This window comes from Tubulanus polymorphus, chromosome 5, assembly GCF_964204645.1.
Source record: "Tubulanus polymorphus chromosome 5, tnTubPoly1.2, whole genome shotgun sequence".
In the NCBI taxonomy this organism is placed as follows: Eukaryota; Metazoa; Nemertea; class Palaeonemertea; order Tubulaniformes; family Tubulanidae; genus Tubulanus; species Tubulanus polymorphus.
In genome coordinates this window covers 10,469,026-10,490,700 of record NC_134029.1, presented here as the reverse complement: position 1 = coordinate 10,490,700, position 21,675 = coordinate 10,469,026, and the positions used below count along the sequence as shown (strand labels likewise).

Here is a 21,675-nt window from a genome sequence, read left to right as displayed (position 1 = left end):
ATAATGTAAACAGCGGCTGCAGTGTTTTGTATGTGGAGCTACTGTGTGTACCATTACTGTTAGTGTTACAATTGGTTGGAACAACTGTACTGTTTGGAACAAATAAAGGAACGAAATCGAGCATATATCAAGAGCGAAATACGTCCTGGTTATTATTGGTATCGTCTGTTGGATTTTCGATGCTATAAAGGGTCAAAAAGTCATGATTTCGTTAGTGCACTTCATCAAATGTTACATCATACGAGAGCCCTTTGCGTTTACTAAAAAATCACACAAACTTGTAACTGATAAAAATCAACTGGAAATAGGCTATTCTGTATCATGATAAATGAGGCTTTTCCCAGATATTTCAGAGGAAAGATAGGCAATACACAGTAAAACTCCTGAGAGGTAATGCGTTACAAATTCTTAAAAGGCAAATGCCATCAAATCCCAAAAATGCTGCTTTTATGATAAATGAAAGGCTGAATCCAAGAACATGTCTATCCCACTTTTGAGCTAAAACGTCTACTTTTACTTAGTAGCCACTTGAGAACAATAAGCAATTAATGATATCAGCCACTTTTCCAGTAGTATATGTTTTAGAATAGTCACTTTCAAATAGTACACTTTCTGAAACAGTTGGTTCTCGAAAGTCTCTGGTTGTAAAACATGTGGTATTCAGAGTCTACGATTCGTATTGTACACTTTTAAATAGTATACTTTCTGAAACGGTTGGTTTTCGAAAGTCTCCGGTTGTAAAACATGTGGTATTCAGAGTCTACGATTCGTATTGTACACTTTTAAATAGTATACTTTCTGAAACGGTTGGTTTTCGAAAGTCTCTGGTTGTAAAACATGTGGTATTCAGAGTCTACGATTCGTACCGTATACTCTGAAATAGTATACTTTCTGAACAGTGTAGTTTTGAAAGTGTACATTCTAGAAAAGGTAGACTATGGGAACCATACATTTACAAATGGATAGTAACTATTAGTAACCTTTGTCAAAACGGCTACTTATAAGAGTGACTATTACTAGTGTCTACTCTTAAATAGTAACCGATTTCTAAGAGGGTGGTTTTCAAATGTTTATGTTTCCAATTCAATAAACTGCGGAGTAATTAAACCAGACATAATATAGACAGAAACTTTTTGACGATAAAGAGTTATCACACCCCAATCTTACAGGTCAAAACCCAAATGAAGAGATTAAAAGGACAGACAATCTTAAAAAACCCACCAGGCTTTTGTGATGAGAAGAAATGTGTATGCATCTTGCTAAAGGTAAAAATCATATTTAATTTTGTGACTCCAGTTGTGAACTCATATTGATTTCAATAAAAAGATCACATGGGAAATTTTCAGCTGTGTTTAAGAAGATTGAATTGCAAGCAAAGAAGAAAAAATTTCAAATCCTGGTAGAATGGTCACGGTCAGTCAGCAATCACATGTACTGGTGTGCGGCAAGTAGTGATGGACAGGCAGATGTTGTAATTGACAAGTGGAAATCGATCGTCAATCACGTTTCTGATGTGCATGAAGGCTATGAAGGGAAACATTTTTAAGAATTGTATCCATGGGGCTCTTGAAGCAAGACACTGTATCAAAAAAGGTAATGGCCTTAAATTTCGTTTGAATTTAGAGCGCATAAGTCTCCCTCTAGCTAACAAATAATAACTTTAACTTTTAGGATCTGCTGTGCACTAAGTTTTGAAAGGGATTGTGCTGAACAAATACCTACAAGCAGATGTCGGAAAAATCTCACCAAGAGCGCAGACATCATCATTGGAGTCCTTCCACAGAGTAGTGATTTACTTCGCTCCAAAATCATTACATTATTTTTACGATTCAATGAATGCCAGGTAATTCAGAGTAGTTCATTTAGCTTTGTCTTAAAATAAATAATGGGATTCTGTACTCTTAACTTTTGGTTGTTTAACACTCACTTCCACCTTCAATTACATACATGTACCAAGATTTGAGTGTCAGTGTTCAAGGGCGGTGGATAATCAGTATTACTGTACTCTTTTTTGACACATGTTTTCTGTTTATAGATTGCAACTGTCGGCGTTGCATTGCAATGAAAATCGTGGAAGGGACCAAGCTTGTACCAGGGATGGAACACTTCAATATCAGCTGTTTTACCCTAAGTGGAAGAAGGGTATGCCTGTGGCAAAAGAGGTGAAAGTTCCGACAACATACATCTGTTGGCCATGGTGTTCCAATTTTAAAAAATCTATTCAAAACATCTTTTCAAATGAAGTGAATGCAGCTGCATACATAATGAAACTGAATAAAAACCTAAAAGTAAATGATTGTTATATTTGCAGATTATTTGTCTGATTGTCTTCAAGAAGTATGGAATATTCGCAAAGTTATACCAAAGATGGACGATGCAATGGATCGCCGGCTAGAGACCAGTAAAGGAAGAGAAAAGGGCTTTGTTGCTGATGCTTATGACAGATCCGAAATCCAGAAAGAAGATGTGGTTTTGGCACAGGTAAGCAGGTTCAACCTTCCGACTAAAAGAACTGCTTCTGGGGATAAAATAGCAAAGCGACAGAAATCTGCGAAAAGACTGTAAACTAAAAAGTAGCGAGTAACTGAATCTAAAATTAGTATTATTGAAGTTTAATTACAGATATAAAATGAAGAATGTACACATAAAATGAATTAAAACAAGGTTTCAGTTATCTGGAATTGTAGGACACTGGAAACCGGTATATATATTGTCTGGTGCCGGCCACTTTAGTCTAATTATTGACACTACGCAGGATGGCAGGATTCTTCTATTTCTCTTGCCCAGGCGTCCCCATGCCCATCTACAAAATCTTGTGTAGGCTATGTATCTGTATAGTCTATAAATTAGAATCTATTTAGTTAATCATTCAACTGTAAAATGTAAATAAATATATATAAGAAAAGTTCATCATTTTATTTACTTAAAAACCGGTTCGTCGTCATCGTAAGGGCCTTCTTGTGCTGCTAGTTCAAAAAGGACACTCTGAGGACTTCTGGATCGAGGCAGTTTACTCTAAAGCCTTGAATTTCAGTGATGCAAGTTGATTGGTTTTCATTGATGATATCGACGAGGTTCCCAAATTCCTTGCAGCACACACATTCTCTAGGGGTCTGCATAGGTGAACAGTTGTAATTATTGGTCAAACTGTTTCTACAGGAACACCTGAAAAGATATTGGCTCGATGGGTAGAGAAAATCTAAAATATGTGATTGAGACAGTACCTTACTATATCTTTGCAGTACCCGCTACTCAAGTCTTACTCTCAATAACATGTCTTTAATTTCGACATGGTTGTGAATGATAAGAGCCTGGCTACACCTGACAGCAGTGCACGTGCGGCGAGGGTCGCAACGTATACACATACGTAGGCCTACTGAACTGTATTGTACTACTGTACTGGCAATGCCCGTATCACAAGACGGCCTCGCTTTACATGCCGGTTTCAATATATATTTTGATTTACCAGTCTTTATTATCTTGACGTTGATGGTACTCTTCCTCGCTGTCGATATCGTCTTCAGAAGGCTCGGATTCATTTGAAATAGCAGATGCTTCATTATGACCCACTTGGCTGCCACTCGCGTCAAAATCATCAGTTTGTTGCGTAACGTCACTGATAATCGGCTCAAACAAATACGGTTTAATTTCTCCTGAATGTCCGTATTCAAAATCCAAAGTTTCGCTGTCATCGCTGCTGTTTGACATTTTCTACAACTGTTTTTAGAGTGCTTCTTATTGCTTTATCATGTAGATGATTTTGACGCATTGTCAAAGATGACGTCAAATTTAGCGCCCCGTGCGGCCAAAATTGGAACTAAGTTGACTAGCGCGAATTGTTGCAGAGGGCACTTTCAAATCTATATTTTTGCCGCACTACGGGGACCATGTTCTTAAAATTATCACCATAATTGTTTTCGACTATCAAAGTTGCGTTGAAAAAAAATTCATTGCAAATTAATTTGATGGCATAATTCAATCCGCAGCTGGTTAAGCTCTTCCCTTTTTTAGGAGAGCACAAAACTAAACCAGTCTAGTTTATGATAAAGATATGGTCGCCACTACTATATAGGTCAGTTGTTGGAGTATGTCAGGGTTAACAGTACCTCGGTAGGATATTTACGCGGTAGCCTAAAACAATAGGCCGATCTGATTATTATAATTAGATAGTTATCTGTTATAATATATAATATAATAGCTTACCGCCAACGATTTAGTGGCAAACTAGGTCTGTTGACGTTTTTGACTTCAAAAACTTTGTCAACATTGTAGTTGATAGTGAATATTGTTGATATGCTGAGCAACAAAAGCCGCGATCACACAAGCATTTTTGGTCCGTACCTAATTTGGCCTAATTTGAACAACTATTCACACGGGTGCCAAATGGGCCCGACCCTGTTTGACCGGGCCAAATTTGGCACAACCAAAAACATCGGACCAGGCCCGAGCCAAACTTTAGCACCAGACAAATGATTGAATTGCAACTGGCACCTGAAATGATCCACTTCGCTTTGTTTGAGCATTGTTTAGTATCTAGTGAATGGTTTGCGTGTGAACGCTCTCTCTAATTAGCCAAATTTGGCCCGAGCTTCTGTGTGATTACGGCTATATTTCGCCTGCCACAGATATTCAAAGAAAATTTTTGGAATCGTGTCCAGGTATGCTGTTAAGAGAGGCGATCCACAGCAGTGTATCACTGTGTTACATATGGTATGGACATTCATAAAGTGACTGTGCCAATGCACAGTAATATTATCACTACAGCGCAGTAGAAGAAATTAACTCTTTCAGTGCTCATGTGTGATTTGAGAAAAACCCTGAGAGTGCCCGTCATCATTTACTAAAAAGTAGGAAAATCAGTAGTAACTTTTGGGCTCTATACAGTGAAAACTGTAAGAGATAGAGCTTAAAGGTAATTGATAAGTTTGTAAGCTATGACCCTTTCATAATTTTTCTTACTGAAAGTGGCCTATATCTTATGGAAATGAGCTAATTTGCTTAAATAATAGTTGATGACCTATTTCTTTGATAATTCCCTAAATTTCAGGTATGAACATGAACAAATTGGGTATCTAGCCTCAGCTAAGAGCTGACAATGGCCTGAATTTCCCAATTATGTACTTCAATTTTAACAAAACATTCTGTAAACTTGACCGCTGATCCCACAACTATATCTGTACTTCGATTTCTGATTTCGTAATCAAACCCCCTGTTTCGATCCCGGCAGGTGTGGTGGGTCTGTAAGGGAGACACACAATCAAAAAATCGAATGAAATTTACCAACCAAATAAATAACAGGGACAATCCCTATTTTAAGATAAAAAAAGAGCTGACAATGGAATATTTTATCAACATTGTAAAACTCAAACATTTTGAATAAACCATTTTACAGTTGCTAGCCGCCATTTTGGAAAAACACGCACCACGAATGGTTTTTAAAAGAGAAAAAAAATGACCAAACAATACAGGACATAAGTACCTTAAAATAAATTGCCCATGGGCAAAGTGTGGTTTACCTTCAAAGCTAGAGGTTGTTTGGAATAAGGGCATTGCTTGAAAAATCTTTTTAATTCATGAATTTAAAGTTCCACAAGTTTATATTGTATTTTATCTTTCTTAAATAATTATTTTGTAGTCAAATAAGACCAAAGATATACATTTGTTTACGGTCCACGTCCAAAATTTTGTAGGGTACAGGTAGGCGCGGCAGGGAAACTTTTTATATTTTCAAAAAAATAAGTTTCACAATATGAAAAAATATTCAAATAAGGCCATCCCAAAATAATTGTCTGTTTGCCGTAACACCGACTCAACTTTTCAGGATAAGTCGGTAGGTAGGTAGAAATTTATTTTTTGCAAAGTTTTTGGGCAAAAAAAAACAAATTTTTCACCTTTGGGCTTTTTTACATGGAAAAAATATCGCAAAAAAATTATCTACGTTGTGCACGGGAAATTTGTCTAATTTCCTAGCCTAGATTTCAAGAATTATTCTAAAATTATAACTTCGTCCAGAGCGTCATCTCTGTGTTACAGTACAAACAGTACATTGAATATGTGCGCGCTATTACGTAACCAGCTTTAATATAGTCACCATTAGAATGAATGGCAGCTTATTGGAACACTGCCAGTTTCCCGGAAAACTTAATCTAGGCCACATGTCAAGGCATGTTTTCACACGATGCACACTTGAATTCAAACATACGTAGCTCATACGTCGGCAGTGGGTCGGCCGGCTGTTTTTATCGAAAATAAAATTTATTTCAATGAATCCCAGAAAAAAGTTTTCACTCGGTACCTTTGAAGTGGTGTAGGTCGGGTTACGGCAAATAGACCATTATTTTGGGATGGCCTAAAATTCACATGATGTCACAAATCAAAGGGTGGCTGAATATTGGGTCTTGGAAACCTCTTCCAATGTTGGCCGCGGAAGCTTGAATACCGGTACAGAAGAAATCGGCTATTAGATCTTTTTAAATCCTGGAATTTACCACTACAATATTCAGACCTCGACATACCTTATAGTTTGCTGCTTAGTATTTTCAGGTCACAAGAAATTATAATTTATTACAAATTATCGAACAGAAAACACAGCGCTCATCTTCTGCTACGATTATTCAGCCTATTTTCATGTCAAACGTGAACGCGTTACAGCATCACCCTTAGTACGGTAGTGTACTGTACGAGCTTGTGTGTATGTCGTGTAGCACTCCGCACGCACGCGGAGGCCTCGTGTAAGTGAATATTCGCTTACACCTCAATGTCAATCAAAACAATCACCGGGTATCAAAATGAAACAATACCGGATGTGTGAAATAATTAAATCCTCACCAGCAATGAGCATTTGAAATTCACACCTAGTCCAATGAAACATACGCCATTACGTAGAGCCGACATCCCCAATAGAGGTCATTAAAATTTTATACGCGAGAGCTAAGAATTTTCCCGCCAAAAACAATGGTTCGCCATGTCTTCAATCGCATCGATTATACGTCGTTTAACCGAGAACCAATGAAACAAATGCTCACATAAAAAAACGTACGGCGACTTTACATGAATTGGCGCAATGCCAACATCATATCGCTGACAAAGGTAAACCAAAAATGGTGGCTAGCAACTGTAAAATGGTTTCTTGCAACACCACAAAACAAACTAATAGGCCCTGCCAATCAATTAAGCAATGAAAGTCGACTGGGCACTGAAAGAGTTAAACCACTGTCAATGATGTTCCTCCGCGATGGAATAAGAGCTCCAACAATTGAAGTAATACAAGAGGTCCATGGACCTTGTGACTTTGTTGAGAAAATTGAATGTTCAAAACAGTTTGAGAAAAGAAACATGCCCTCAGGCTGGGGTCTATTTTGCTAAAGTTTTCAAATGTTATTTTTCACAAACGCTAAATATGGCAATTATACATTTGTGCTGATATATAATTTAGAGTTCAAAATTACGTATGGATTTAAAAGTTGTGATAATAATCGTATATAAAAGAAAAATAAAAGACCAATCGACTGCCCTGACCATTAAGTAACTCTCGTCTGACCATTAAGTAATAGGCCTACACAGTTTAGACTTGTGGTCATGTTAGGTTTATGGATTAGACACTGATCTTGTAGACGGTGGTTAGAGGAAGATCAATATAGACATTGCCTTTCAAACCTGAGCAAACAAAATCAAACGGCAACTCTGATCTATTAGATAATAAATTCATATAAAAGATACAATGGAAGGCTAGGCCTTATCATATCAGAAGTTTTGTTGTATATAAATTGAAATGTATTTTTTTTGTAGTAGTATTTTGTGATCATTTTCCACTCTGATGAATTGAGGCAGTGGTAGTTGTATTCATATTCATAGAAAATCTTAATTTCAATGAGCAGAAATACTGTGTAAATACACCAGCCAATGAAGGGAGTGCACACTGTCTGTAGTGAACAGAAAAATGAAATTCTGTCATAAAATTCTACCTTGTCCAATTGGGTCAAATTCAAAAATAAAATCAAGCACCTGGCACATGCCATAAAAACTTGTTTCTTGAAATTTTCTTAATCAGCTACCATATTTCTTGGATCTATCTAAGAAACATTAGTCCAAAGGCCACCTTATTTGAGTTAGGTACGAGTGAGACCCCTGGTTTAGAGAGGCCTAGGAGTAAATTTGGATGTTTTTCAGCGAAAAATTATCTGAAAAATGTATTAACGACACCAAAAATTTCATAGTACTAGCTAGCAGTTCGGGTCTATCTTGATTTCACAGAAACACTGCAAACAAAAAGAACAGCAATTTGCTTCAATTTTGGCATATCTTCACAAAAATCGAGTTCGGATTTATAAGAAATTTTCATTTTCATAAAATAGATAGCATATGATAGCTGTTGAAAACATCAGATCTCACCAATGCAACGGACCATTAAAATCATGGTTCAATGTGTTCATTTTGATTGGTTTTAAACCAGGCATTAATCACATATAATTAGATACAGGAAGATTTTTTCTTGAACGAATATCAGACATGATGTCATTTTGGCGTAAAATGACTTTCTGAGCGCGCATTAGCATTACTTCAGACAAATTATTGGTAAAAATGATATAGCCTACCTTTTGATTTTATATCTTTTACAAATGGTCCGATGGCTGCATGCACAAAATCTGGACAATAACCAAAATCCTAAAAAAGAGCAATTGAAAACAAGAATTCAAAGGAAACGCAGACGTACCTATTTTTCCATGCGCAGTGATCTCATCACTGCCCCGCAGTAATCATAATAAACCAGTAACGCCTGAACTGATGACACTAAGAAGCAGGGCTTTCAAAATGTGCCGTCGGCCGTTAGGCCCTGTTTTCTCGACCAAAGTTAGCAAAAAAATAAATTATATCGTTCTTCCACATCCAAGACAAAGTGACCCAGTCCACCTTTTCAAAATTTTTCACATTTTAGCCCCCTGCACTATCGTTAAACCAAATCTGAATTTCAACTGGTTTAAAGGTGATATAGAGGTGAGGATTCTGCTCAATTTTAGTAAATTTTCAGAATCCTGTCAAAAGCTGGCAAATTCTACTTAGACCTATTCTATTTTTCAACAATATTCTTCTTGTAGTTGACCAAGAGCACCCACGTCTACAACTACAGCAGTCACTTGATGAACTTGGCGAGCCTGAGAACAATGATTCGGAAGAAAGACCATCAATAGTGTCAAAATCATCTGTGGACCAGCCACCCCCAGACAAGATGGCTGCTTCAGCTCCTACCACACATTCTCAGAATGAGAGTTAGTATCCAATAATGAAAATAATATTGCTCATGTACAGGCTACACACAGATGCTATTCTAGGACTGGACTTTTTGGAGGAAAACAATCTAAACATTGACCTTGCATCAAGCACAATTGAATCTAATGTTTCAATTCCATTTAAGATTCTTAGGAATAAACGAGAGCTGTACAGAAATAAAGCTAAAACGGTTAACAAGATAGTTATCTCACCAAATACTAAACAAATAGTTCAGATAAGTGTCGATACGTTGGCGGAAGGTTAATTGGTTGTTTTTGAACCATACAACCACAAGTTATTGAATAAATGTTTAGGTGGAGGTAAAACATTATGCAAAATCGCGGACGGTAAAATTTTTGCTACTATCGTGAATCCTACTAATGAACCGATTCAAATTTCAAAAGATTCTGTGCTTGGATTTGCATACAATGTAACTGACGACGATTGTTTTGATTTCGCAGATGACGGTACTAGTGCAAACATTTTCTCCGCCGATACTGAAAAACCACGTGATTATGATGAAAAAATTAACGAATATATCTTTCGTGAATGACTATGTATCCGGATCACATATCTAGCCATCACTACACAGTGATGGGACATTTTTGCGCGGTGAAACTCAATATTTCATGTTTTCACGGTGGAAGGAGTTTCAGGTATATAATAGTCACTAAATTGACAAGTTACTCGGGCATTTGCTCGGCCGAGCATAAGTGAAGAAGGTATTTGCTCGGCCGAGTGAGTGGTTAAATTCGGCGGTCTACTCGGCCGAGCTAACAGTATAGTAATTCCTTTACTCGGCCGAGTAAACGATAGAATTCGGCGGTCCACTCAGCATCATTTTAAAAAGTTGTTTACACGGCCGAGTGACAGATCCAATTTTGCAATCTCACTCGACCGAGTAATTGAAATCTACTCACCAAGAGTTAGAATATGTTTTGCGCTATATACGGTACATGGGAAAAACCAATGATAAAATCAATGATACGATACATTATGTAGGTTGCGATGTACAACGTTTTGCGTTTTTTTAACGAATTGACGTGACCTATATTTGCCGTTTAAACGTGAGCAAAACGAGACTCCTAGTATTTATTCTGAAAACCTTTTAAGAAAACGCAGTGCTTACGGCGAGACAGTGTCGGTTTTGATAACAGACGGCCACAAAATAGGTCTACTGACGCAACATTTTTAAAGCTATATATTCATACAATCGTGACCTTCTCGTGACTGGTTTTGAATAGCAGCTACGAGCAGTTCAGTTCTAATAAACTAATACGGGTTTTAATCATTTCTATCTTTTCTAAAGAAAGGGTCGTATAAATATTAAGCTTCTTATTTTGCGTGGCCTTTTATTCAATTATCCGGTCCATGTACGTAGCAAATTGTTGCATCATCACAATTTGTATTAGATAACGAACAATTATAATATTACATTAAAGTTAGTTTCTTTTTCAAAAATCATTAACAACATGCACTAAAGTTATTGTTCATATGATTCACGAGATATAAAAATTACCCCTTCTTTGTTATGATGTTTGAAGGAAGAGTGCAGATGAGTGAAAATGTGTCTACGTTGAATAGTTGTAGTAACCCCTAGTTTGTCATGCATGTAGCCTAGTACGTAAATTACCACTAGTTCGCCTGCCGTACGTATTGTCCCTGCGCCCTTATACATATATATAAATAGCCTACTACCAGAACATCTTAAACTAATATGGGTAAAAGACGCACCTAAATCAGGAATTGATGACAACGCTGATGTCACTTCATTTGTAGATCGATTTATCACCTGTAAATTACCTGATGAATCTGAGGATCCTGAATTACATAAAACTGTAACCAGTGTCCAAATGCAAAGCATATGACACTCAAAAACATGCACTAAGAAAGGTACGAATGGAAGTGTAATTTCCTGAAGAATCCTTCATTAAAAACATTTTTTACTCAACAAAAATACGAACCCCACCACCACCACCACCACCACCACGTTCTGATGAATCGAATAATGATGAACCATCAAATGCACGAATTGAGGCAGCTTGCAATGCAATGAGTCCAGATCAAGCATAACAAATATTACAGAATGTGTAGGAAGAACAAAGATGCTACTGATTTATCAACTACCCAGCTTACACAAAACGTTCCCGAAACGTTTCACTTTGGTTCTATTTTGGTTGCGCTAATTCGAAACCATACAAAAACGTTTCCGAAACGTTTGACAATTTTTGATATTTTTAAGATATTGGTTTTATTCATTTGAGTGGTATTAAAACACTTAGAAATACAATATTGAAAATACATATTCAATAAACATGAATAAATTCAATGAAACAAAGTTCAGTTGAACGTTTGAAAAACGTTACAGCGGAACCCTTATGAGTAAGTTATCTTATAACGTTTGACAAACGTTTCAAAACAATCTTCCCGAAAACTATAATTCATAACATATTTAATTATCGGGAAATTTATCATGCCCGGTATAGCGATATAGCTAGGTCAATTGAACCCGAAATCCTCGAAAATATAGAACATCGAACCGCAAAATATTCAAATAAAAATGTTATCCCGCGGTGGGATTTGAACCCGATGTGTACTCTAAGGTATGCCAACGAGACAGTGGGTCAATGAAGCACATGCGCAAAATACGCAATTAAATATCTTCGTTATTACAGACTGCGTTTAATACTGAATTTTTATCACTTTACATCCGTTTATTCAGCTCTTAATTGACAAAATCATCACGAATTTTTAAAGGTAAGATTTCTTGATCGTCTTATAGTAGAATATGCGCCTAGACTACAAATGAATATAAAGAAATAGGCCTTCATTTTTAATGCTCGTCCTTTTCATTGTCGGTGGCCCAGCGCGCTAACAGCGAGCGAGGAGTAGGCCTAACAATGGTGCCTTTCTAATGGTGATTCTCATTGACAATTCTGTATAAAGGTGGTTTGAATGGGCTTTTATAACGTCGTCAATAAAGCCGACAAACAAGTGAAACTGTAGTCTCAATATAAACCATCGTTTTTATATCCATTTTGCAATCAATGTATTTATTGAAGGATTGTTAAAAGACTTCTTTAACTAATTTGAATCAGAGAAAAAGTGCACTCCACTTTATGAACTAAATCAATTTTAACACTTAGTCTAAGTCTATGTTTCCATGCCTACCATTTCAAATTATTTTCAAATCATTAAAAAGTTTGTAGGCATGGATTAAATGAAACACAGGACATATATTGTTAGAATTTCAAAAATGGCTGAGCTTTTCTCATTTGAACGGACCCATTTCAAATGATTTGAACATGAGAAAATGAGGACTTTTTGGCAATTCTTCAATACAGTGTAAAATGGATATAAAGACAATGGTTTATTCAGAATGCACAGTTTCACTGGTCGTATTAAGACCGATTCGAGGTTAGGGTTAAGAATGTGTTCAAAAAATTAAGTGAAATATCCCCAAGAAAATTGAGGGCACGCATAAATAATAGACATTGGATTAAAACAGGTGCGAACTTCGATGAAACGCTGAATTTTATTTTAATCATCAATTTTTTTAAATACGCTGGATCCATGTGAATTTTACATATTCAGAAGAAAATTACAAAGTGGGCCCATATTTGATCGAATCTAGAAATTTTTCATGGTATTCGAGAAAAATTCGGCTGAACTATATGGTAAAGGACGTTGCGGCGATCATCACCGGTACTTCCGGTGATGTAGCTGTTTATTTTCGGCATTCCCTTCTCTAGACGAAGGGAATTTACCCAACTATGTGTCAGTAACCATTTACACATAAAATTGAAACTCATAGGCAACCATATCAGTCGCTGTCGTATCACCGATCAATAGTGATAGCAGTGCATTTAAAATTCAGCGGAATTCCCTTAAAAACATTTGTTTCACGAAAATTATCCAAACAATGCTTTGTGATTCTGCATGCACTTGTTGTGCAGCTACTCCAAAAGCACTAGGCCCACTGTTGTGAAATATGAAATATGGCGCCATTGATATGATAGTCTATTGTTTATTTTACAATAATTTGACAAATCAGTGAAATAAAGAAGACTGATAATCATCATAAAGATCAGCGATTCGGTATTCATTGATTCAGCGAAGTTCAAACACCCAGATTTAAAGCCAAAAATGGATGGTTTAATAAAATTTGATTCAGAACCATAATGTTTCCAATGCCTCTATAGCCGCGATCACAAAAGCATTTTGGCCCGGAACAACTGTTCACACGGGTGCCAAATGGGCCCGACCATAAACGTCAGACTAGGCCCGAGCCAAATTTTAGCATGAGTCAAATGATTGCGTTTGAATTGCAACTGGTACCGGAAATGACTCACTTTACTTTGTTTGAGCATTGTTTAGTATAGAGCGAATTGTTTGCATGTGAGCGCGATCTCTAATTAGACACAGGCAAAATTTGGCTCGAGTCTTATCCGTGCCAATTTGGCCCGGGCCAAATCGTCTTCGTGTGATCGCAGCTTATTTCTAACACATACGCATTAGTAGGGGTCAGTAAAAAGGCTAAGTCGAAAAATCGGTAAGAGTGCACAGGCATTCATGAAATGTGAAATATGAAGTTTGATGACTCCAGTGTCGCTGTAGTTTCCCGTTTATTTCAAATTTATTATGACCCCTGTGTCACTGGTTTGAAATTTTATTTGCGGCACTATTAGGTTCGAATCCTGAAAAATACTGATCTCATTATAAGTGTTTCGATGAACTTTGTTGACCCAAGTGTTCCTGTTTGATTTTGTTTGCCACGTAATAAGGTTCTAATCACAATGCATCCCAAATATGAAATAATGAACTTTGATAGGTCCAATGTACACTATTAGGTTCGAATCCCAAATGTGTAATTAAGAATACTTATATTGTTCTACAAGTTAAAAGAGTTAAAATTAATCAATTCATAACTCACATCTGTGGAACTAGGTCCCTGATTGATTGAATAACAACAAAACAATGTGCATGATATGAATAAAATCAATTTATTTCGATAATTCACTTGTTTATGAACATAAAATAAGATTAACTTATTCTCATAAAGTGCGATATCTTAATAAAAAGTAATATCTGCACTTAACAGAAAATAATTTATATAATTTATCTACTTACTTGCGTATCCATTTTTTTATTATTAGAAGTTTTATTTCGTAAAGATAAATTAGACAGGAACACAATACTGAGGTCCTTAGAGGACATTATTAGTTTGCGTGCCCATTGCGACCACAAACACATTAACAAATTTGAAATTATAAGATCAATGTCTCTTTGGGATTTGAATCTAATAGAAGCCACAGCGGCAGTAGAGTCATCAAAGTTCACGTCATGACGGCATACCTGCGCACTCTACCAATTTTTCAACTTCAGTATTTTTCAAACAATATTTTATTAATGGTTTGACATTAATCATTGAAATTTTTGATGGGTACTCCAATACTTTGGGAAACATCTACACGTCAGGTGGGTTTTTATCAATAGGGTTCGAACTAAGTGCTAGTCCGACAGTCTGGGACTATTAAATTTACGATTGGACTAGTGGATTTTAATATCTACCAGCCCGTCGGACTAGCGCATTTAATTGGTGTCCCAATTCGCTGCGTATTTGTGTTGCTAGACTGTATGCATTGATTTCAGATAGGACTAGTGGATTTTTAGTCGGACTAGTGAAATTAGAAATAGATTTTTTTCCTTAGTTCAAACCCTGATCAGTCAAGTCCATTGTAAACATTGTGTCCCTGGACCCCCATCCTCGCTTGCCAGAGCCGAAAATCACTCCAACACAAACCCTTCATCAGTCTAACATTGCCGAGAATTTTTTTGGACATGTCGCTGCTAAGCGACCACAAGTCTATGTATTAACCCAATCAGATAAGTTGTTTTTCACCGGCACATTCGCTACGCATCTGATTGGCTAGAAATATAGACTGTTGGTAGCTTAGCGGCAACCTATCCACCCAAGTAATCTTGGGTAATGTAATAGACCAATGAAGGGTTTGTGGCCAGGGTTCATGTTGGTGATCATACCCTGGCAAGCGAGGACGTTGGACCCCTAGTGTTTAAAGTTGGTGGATGTGTCAACGGATTGTAAACACCTTAAAATCATGTCTTTCACTCTCCAAAATGGCTGTGAAGGTAGATGTCTTGGATTTCTTGTTAGCACTACAGTGGAACCTCGTTATATCAAACTCTCAAAATCTAAGTTTCAACAGGTGCAACCATATTGAAATAATGTTGAAATAAATCTGTTTTGATTTTCAAGGCTCCAACATGGAAAAAGATCAAACTTCATACCGCAGAAGGTGGATGCGAGCAATCCGGTCGCTCAACAGATCTCGCCAACAAAGAGGTCGGGAATTACTCGTGGATGAAAGTCGGGATTATGAATCGGAGGAAAATAGTGATATGGAGAATCATGTTGATGAACATGTTGGTGAATATATGCAGGAGGATAATCAGGATTTCGAAAATCTTGATATTGAAGAAGCAGTTCAGGAATATATACCAGAAGAAAATCGACATCATCGTGAACATTTTGGGAACTCAGACTCTGAGATTGTTGATAGTTCTGGAAGTGATTTGGAGGTTAATGAACCAGTGATATTACCAGACTCTGATCATGATGAAGATATTGATGTTACGACTCTTCCAGATGACCTTGTGGATTGGGAAAATTCTTTCGGCATTAAGCAAAATGCCCTTGATGGGCTTCTCAAGATCCTGAAAAAAAGCCATCCTGAATTACCAAGTTGTGCTCGGACTCTTTTGAACACAAGTAGAAAAATTCCTACAATCGAACAGTCTGGAATGAAAGTTTATAATTTTGGTGTTTTAAAACAACTTGAGAATGCACTTAATAAATATGACCAAGATTCGTTAGATGATAGCATGAATGTGATAGAGATCCAGCTAAATATTGATGGACTACCCTTATTTAAAAGCAGTAATGTGAATTTTTGGCCGATTCTATGCGCCATTGTTAATTTAGGGAGGAAAACTGTTTTCCCAATATCCTTAACATGCGGTACAAAGCCATCTGATTTAGAATTTCTCAGTAATGTTGTAGATGAATTAGATCATCTCATTAATGATGGATTCAAATATAAAGATCAAGACTTCAGATTGGGATTGAAGGCTGTTATATGTGATGCACCAGCCAAAGCTTGAATGAAAGGAACCAAACTATATTCTGGATATTATGGATGTGACCGGTGTGAGCAAAAAGGAGAATATATTGGTCGCGTTACTTATCAAAATATTGATGATTTGATGTTGCGAACTGATCAATCATTTCGAAACCAAACACAGCCTGAACATCATCATATAGTGACACCATTTTGTGAGCTCTCAAGCATTAACATGATAAAATGTTTTCCGATTGACTACATGCATCAAGCATGTCTCGGTGTAATGAAAAAGCTCTTGTTATCATGGATACGAGGAAACAATAGAGTGAAATTGTCGAACCAGCAAGTGAATACCATAAGCATGAACTTGAATGAATTAAAAACATCAATCCCGAAGTATTTTTCTCGAAAGCCAAGAAAGTTGTCAGAAATCGATAGATGGAAAGCTACAGAATTTAGACAGTTCCTTCTTTATACAGGACCTCTTGTTTTGAGGGGATTATTACCGGAAGAACTCTACAAGCATTTTCTTAGCTTATTCGTTGCTATGCGTCTACTTGTATCTCCACAGCTTGCGAGACGTTACGTGGCATATGCCCATGATTTGCTGGTATACTTTGTAAAACAGGCCCGCGTTCTTTACGGAGTAGAATTTATCATTTACAATGTACATTGCCTTCTTCACATATGTGAAGATGTAAACAATCTTGGATGTCTAGACAACTTTAGTGCTTTTCCATTTGAAAATTATATGAAAACATTGAAGAAGATGGTGAGGTCACCTTCAAATCCATTAGTTCAAGTTGTTAAACGGCTGGCTGAGGCGGAAAAAACTGTTTCAGTTGTCGAAGAACCATCTAGACAATTTCATATAAGTGCAAGGAAACCAAACAATGCATTTATATTGACCGATGAATCATGTTGTGAAATAACGGAAGTTCACGATGACCATCTTCTATGTAGGGTTTATGAAGTCGAGCCGTTATTTTTTAATCCATGTGACTCTCGTTTAGTTGGAATCTATAAAGGAAATAGTCGGACTTCTCGAATGAAAAGGCTGCTAAAAAGGGATCTCCTTAGTCCTGCAATCCATACACCGAATGATATCTTTTTATCGATATTGCACCAATTCTGAATGCCACTGTTAAAAACTAAAGGATTCTTATTATCCAGTTCAACATGGAGTCTTATGGTATGCATAAAGTTTGATATGGTTGATGATATTCAAATGTAGCTGGTAATTTGTGATTGTATGTTTTTGAATATTTAAGTACAGTTTGTTTACTTTTTAGATGTTTGCAGTAGTAGAGTTTACTGAAGAAGGATCAGTAAGTGTGGTACATACATCGTGGATCTTTACTAAAGACAAGGTAACCACCAACGCTTGGTACACTGTATACTTGTTTTATTATCTATTACCTTTACTGTCAAACCATAATCAGGGAATTAAAAGCTGAAAACATTTATAATGTATCGATTCCCATTTAATCAATAGATTTTTATTATATTTACAGCTTTCGTATTCATATTGGCCGTCGTTCAATCAGATGGGGAAGGCGAAGGCTGGTGATATTCCGGACAAGTAAAAATGGTCAATATTCAAGATACGAATATTTTCATTTGAAGGTCTGTTACAATTCTATTTTCACCCCTGCAATTTCTACTTCATAATTTTTCATTATAAGTCATTTGATACAATAATGAAACGTTTTATTACTAAAATCAAACTAAAACCTTAGTTGATAACAACTGAGTCGCAATGACCTTATGGCAGCACCAATTTGGTTTCTTTATTTCTTGTGTAACTGGGGACCTTGGAGGCTAAAGATCTACATGTTACTTACACTTGTACATTAATTCAATTGTCGTCTGTATAAACTTACAAATGTATTGTTTTTGTCTAGATGATTTCAAGAAAGCATTAACCAAGTCTAATAATGCATTAGACACATCAAATTTGGACAGTGGCGAAGAGATGACCTCTCCTCGATTGGAATCAAGAATTGGACGAAAAGTAAAACCCAATCGGCGTTTCATCGACGACAGTGAGGATAGTGAAGACGGTAAAATATCACTTATTGATGTTGTTCATTGGCAGCATTCATTGGCAGAATCATTTTGCATTAAATTTGATGAACATATACTTTTTCTTTTCCAGAGATTCCTCCGCGTAAGCTGTTGAAGCCAAACAAACCATTGGCCCACCCAGGTATTAATAGACAAATATAGGCATATTGTATTTTGAGTTTGTTTGAAATCATTCAATTGGTGCAATTAGATTCCAGTATCTCGATTTTTTTAATTCAGCACACAATTTGCAACAACCACCTTTACCAAAGTCGCCGATTTACAGTTTGAATGGTTCAAAGCCTATTCCTAACAAATTGACTCCGAGTACTTCTTCAGCATCAAGAAAGGGAGAACGTTATTCTAATTATTTAATTCTTTCGGTGCTGACTTATTGTTACCCGAAAGTGCTCGAGATAATTTGAAAATTTACAAAATTCCACCCTAGTGTGTTGAATAAACTAAGCGGTATGCCTAAGTGCATCTACATTGCAACTGCAGCGCGGTGTATCGTAAGTTACTTCATTTCACTGTTTTACTGGTGCTGCCATCTTTCCATAGAGATAAGCTATGGAGAAATGGTTTGACATTTCAATGATTTTGTTGAATCGGCCTGTACCTAGTGGGCATGGTGTACCTAGACCCCTATTAAATCAATTAAGTAGGGTTTAATAATCTTTTTGTAATTGTCAATTTCAATCAAATATGCAGGATTTATTTTTGATATAGATATTTTTTCTATGAATTTATTGCTGATTGTTAAGAATGGAGAGATTTTTTTAGCCCACTTGGAACTTTTCCAGCAGGCTATTGCGGTCATCGGATAACCGATACGTCCATCTATCTGTAGATAGAATGTAGTTTCCTTTGTAAGTTTTCATCATCATTTAATGTATGGTATTGATATTGATATATATGTTTTTGCCTACCCTTGATGCATCTGTGCCACAAAAAACTTGTCCAATTGGAATCAAGGCTTTTGTTGTTCACTGAATTCTGCACTTTGTACAGTTTTGTCGATGCTTTGTCTTGAGATGATATAGGTGTGGGGTCATTCATTTATTACGTATGCATTAGGGGAAGGGGAGGGGTAAGTGTAATTGCGTACTGTAATGCTCAATGTATATAAAAAATGGCCAATTTTGTGTACAGGGGGTGGAAAAAGTCAAATTGTATGCGTACATAATAAATGAATGATCCCTTTACAGTTGAACTTGGTTTAGTCATCATTAGCTCATGGGTCATCACATTATTTCAGTCGTCATTCTTGAGTCGCAATTTGTGTATATGTATTTGAGTTTCCAATTCAGTTAACACGGGTACTAAGTGTTTACAAGTCATCATTTGGATATGTCAAGATAATAACGATGACAGCTGTGATGTTTTAAGCGAGTTTGACAGAATATGTTTGGAACAAAAAAAGGACATTTCAGGTCTGAATTCTTATGCGTCTAGCTTCCACATGGTTTTATCCCAGAACATTTAAATTTGAGTTGAACGTATTAGTCGGTTTAAAATCAGTCCATTTTTAGTGGCCATCAGATATAGTTTTACTAGTTCTTGTTCGATCTACCAGTAAAACATTTTGTATTTCCTTTCATGCATTTACTTACTATTTGTTATATTAAATACACATAATTCATTGATAAAACTAATTAATTGTTTTGTTAATTTTGTATGAGGTTTATCCATGACGTTTGAGGAACGTACTGCTGAAACATTCTCAAAACGTTTCTTTGAGGTTTTATGGTTACATGGATGTTGCATGGATGTTTCTAGGAAACGATATACAAATGTTCTTAAGAAACGTTTAAAAAATGTTTCATTATGGTTCTTTTAGTTGCTCAAGGGTTGTTTTGATTTTTCCCATAAACGCTTACATAACGTTCAAAAGTGTTCACAAGATAACCTTTTCTAAACGTTTCAGGCGAATGTTTTTACTACTAAACTGTAACATTTCGGAAATGTTTTTCAAACGTTTTTGTGTAAGCTGGGTACAGAATTATTCAGATCAATTGGTATCACAACAGCTAGGCTATGTTTGAAGAAGCTTATTGTTGTCACAAGAATTGTGTTGTTTTGAAAAGAGAACAGAACGAATGTTGGGTAAATCAATACAATCCAGCACTATTGAGAGCCTGGCAGGGACATCCAGTATGTGACTGATGCTTTAGCGTGTGCGTACATTGTAACGTATATCTCAAAGAGTGAACGAGAAATGGGTCTTTTATTAAAACACACAAGAGTGGAGGCTGCAGATAATAATTAAAGCGCAAAACAAGCCATTAAGTCTTTAGGTTCAACTTATCTACATAATCGTGAGGTGTCAGCTCAAGAAGCAGTCTATCGAGTCTGTAACCTTAAAGTTATGCAAGGATCCTGAAAAGTTCAGTTTATTCCAACAGGTGATAATATCATCAAATTGAGCAAAATTCACCAACACAGCTCCGGCAGTTGTCAGGTATGCTAGATTTTCAAAAACAAAACATCCTGAACAACATTATCAAACAAGTCTATAATATTTCTGCCAAATCGTTGTAATGAACAATTAAAACCACCAGGTTTTGAAACATTCGAAGTTTTCTATGAAACAGGACATGTATGTATAGGTTCAGCACCATTAACAGCTGTTGAGCATATTGTAGACAAACTGAAACATGCAACATGGCGCAAGAAATGTTGAAAACAAATGATGAGTACGAGGATGCATGGCTCAAGTGGCACTGGAATTTGGACAGGAAAGACATGAGGCTATTGCTGAATCTCAATCTAATACCCACGATGACAATGAAAATGACCCTAATGATATGGTTGTTCGAATATCACGGATACCGGACACCTAAATACCGGATACCGGATACTCGAGATTGCGAACTATATAGCACATCGGGTCTAACGGTCAGCGGTAAACGGCAGTTCGTGTGAGATCAAGTAGAAGAATAAAAGGCCTAGATTTTTTTCATAATACATCGGTATATGCTTTTCATGTACAGTAGCATACAAATGTTACCGGTATAGACAATTCAATACAGATTTATTGCTTCCGAGTAGAAACACGATTACATACGACAGACACGGTAACAAACAGTGGACAGAAAATATTTTTTATCATTCTGCCAATTTGAACGGATTACCGAATAGACCGTTACCGTTTTGGGCAGAGCTACTGTACAATACAAAATATCTTTATCATTAAGTG

General features: G+C 36.5%; 2 protein-coding genes across 2 annotated transcripts in view; one reads left to right on the top strand and one right to left on the bottom strand.

Moving 5' to 3' along the window:
* LOC141905259 (uncharacterized) overlaps window positions 1-21,675 on the bottom strand; it is a 179,501-nt gene that overhangs the window by 116,784 nt on the left and 41,042 nt on the right. Inside the window, exon 3 of the mRNA XM_074794083.1 lies at window positions 8,595-8,664. Within this exon, the coding sequence (XP_074650184.1) occupies window positions 8,595-8,664 (70 nt within the window). The remainder of the gene's footprint in view (window positions 1-8,594; window positions 8,665-21,675) is intronic.
* On the top strand, window positions 15,553-17,979 carry LOC141905226 (uncharacterized). The gene is given in 2 exon segments (XM_074794041.1): window positions 15,553-17,368; window positions 17,924-17,979. Coding segments are annotated over 2 exon segments (1,872 nt in total).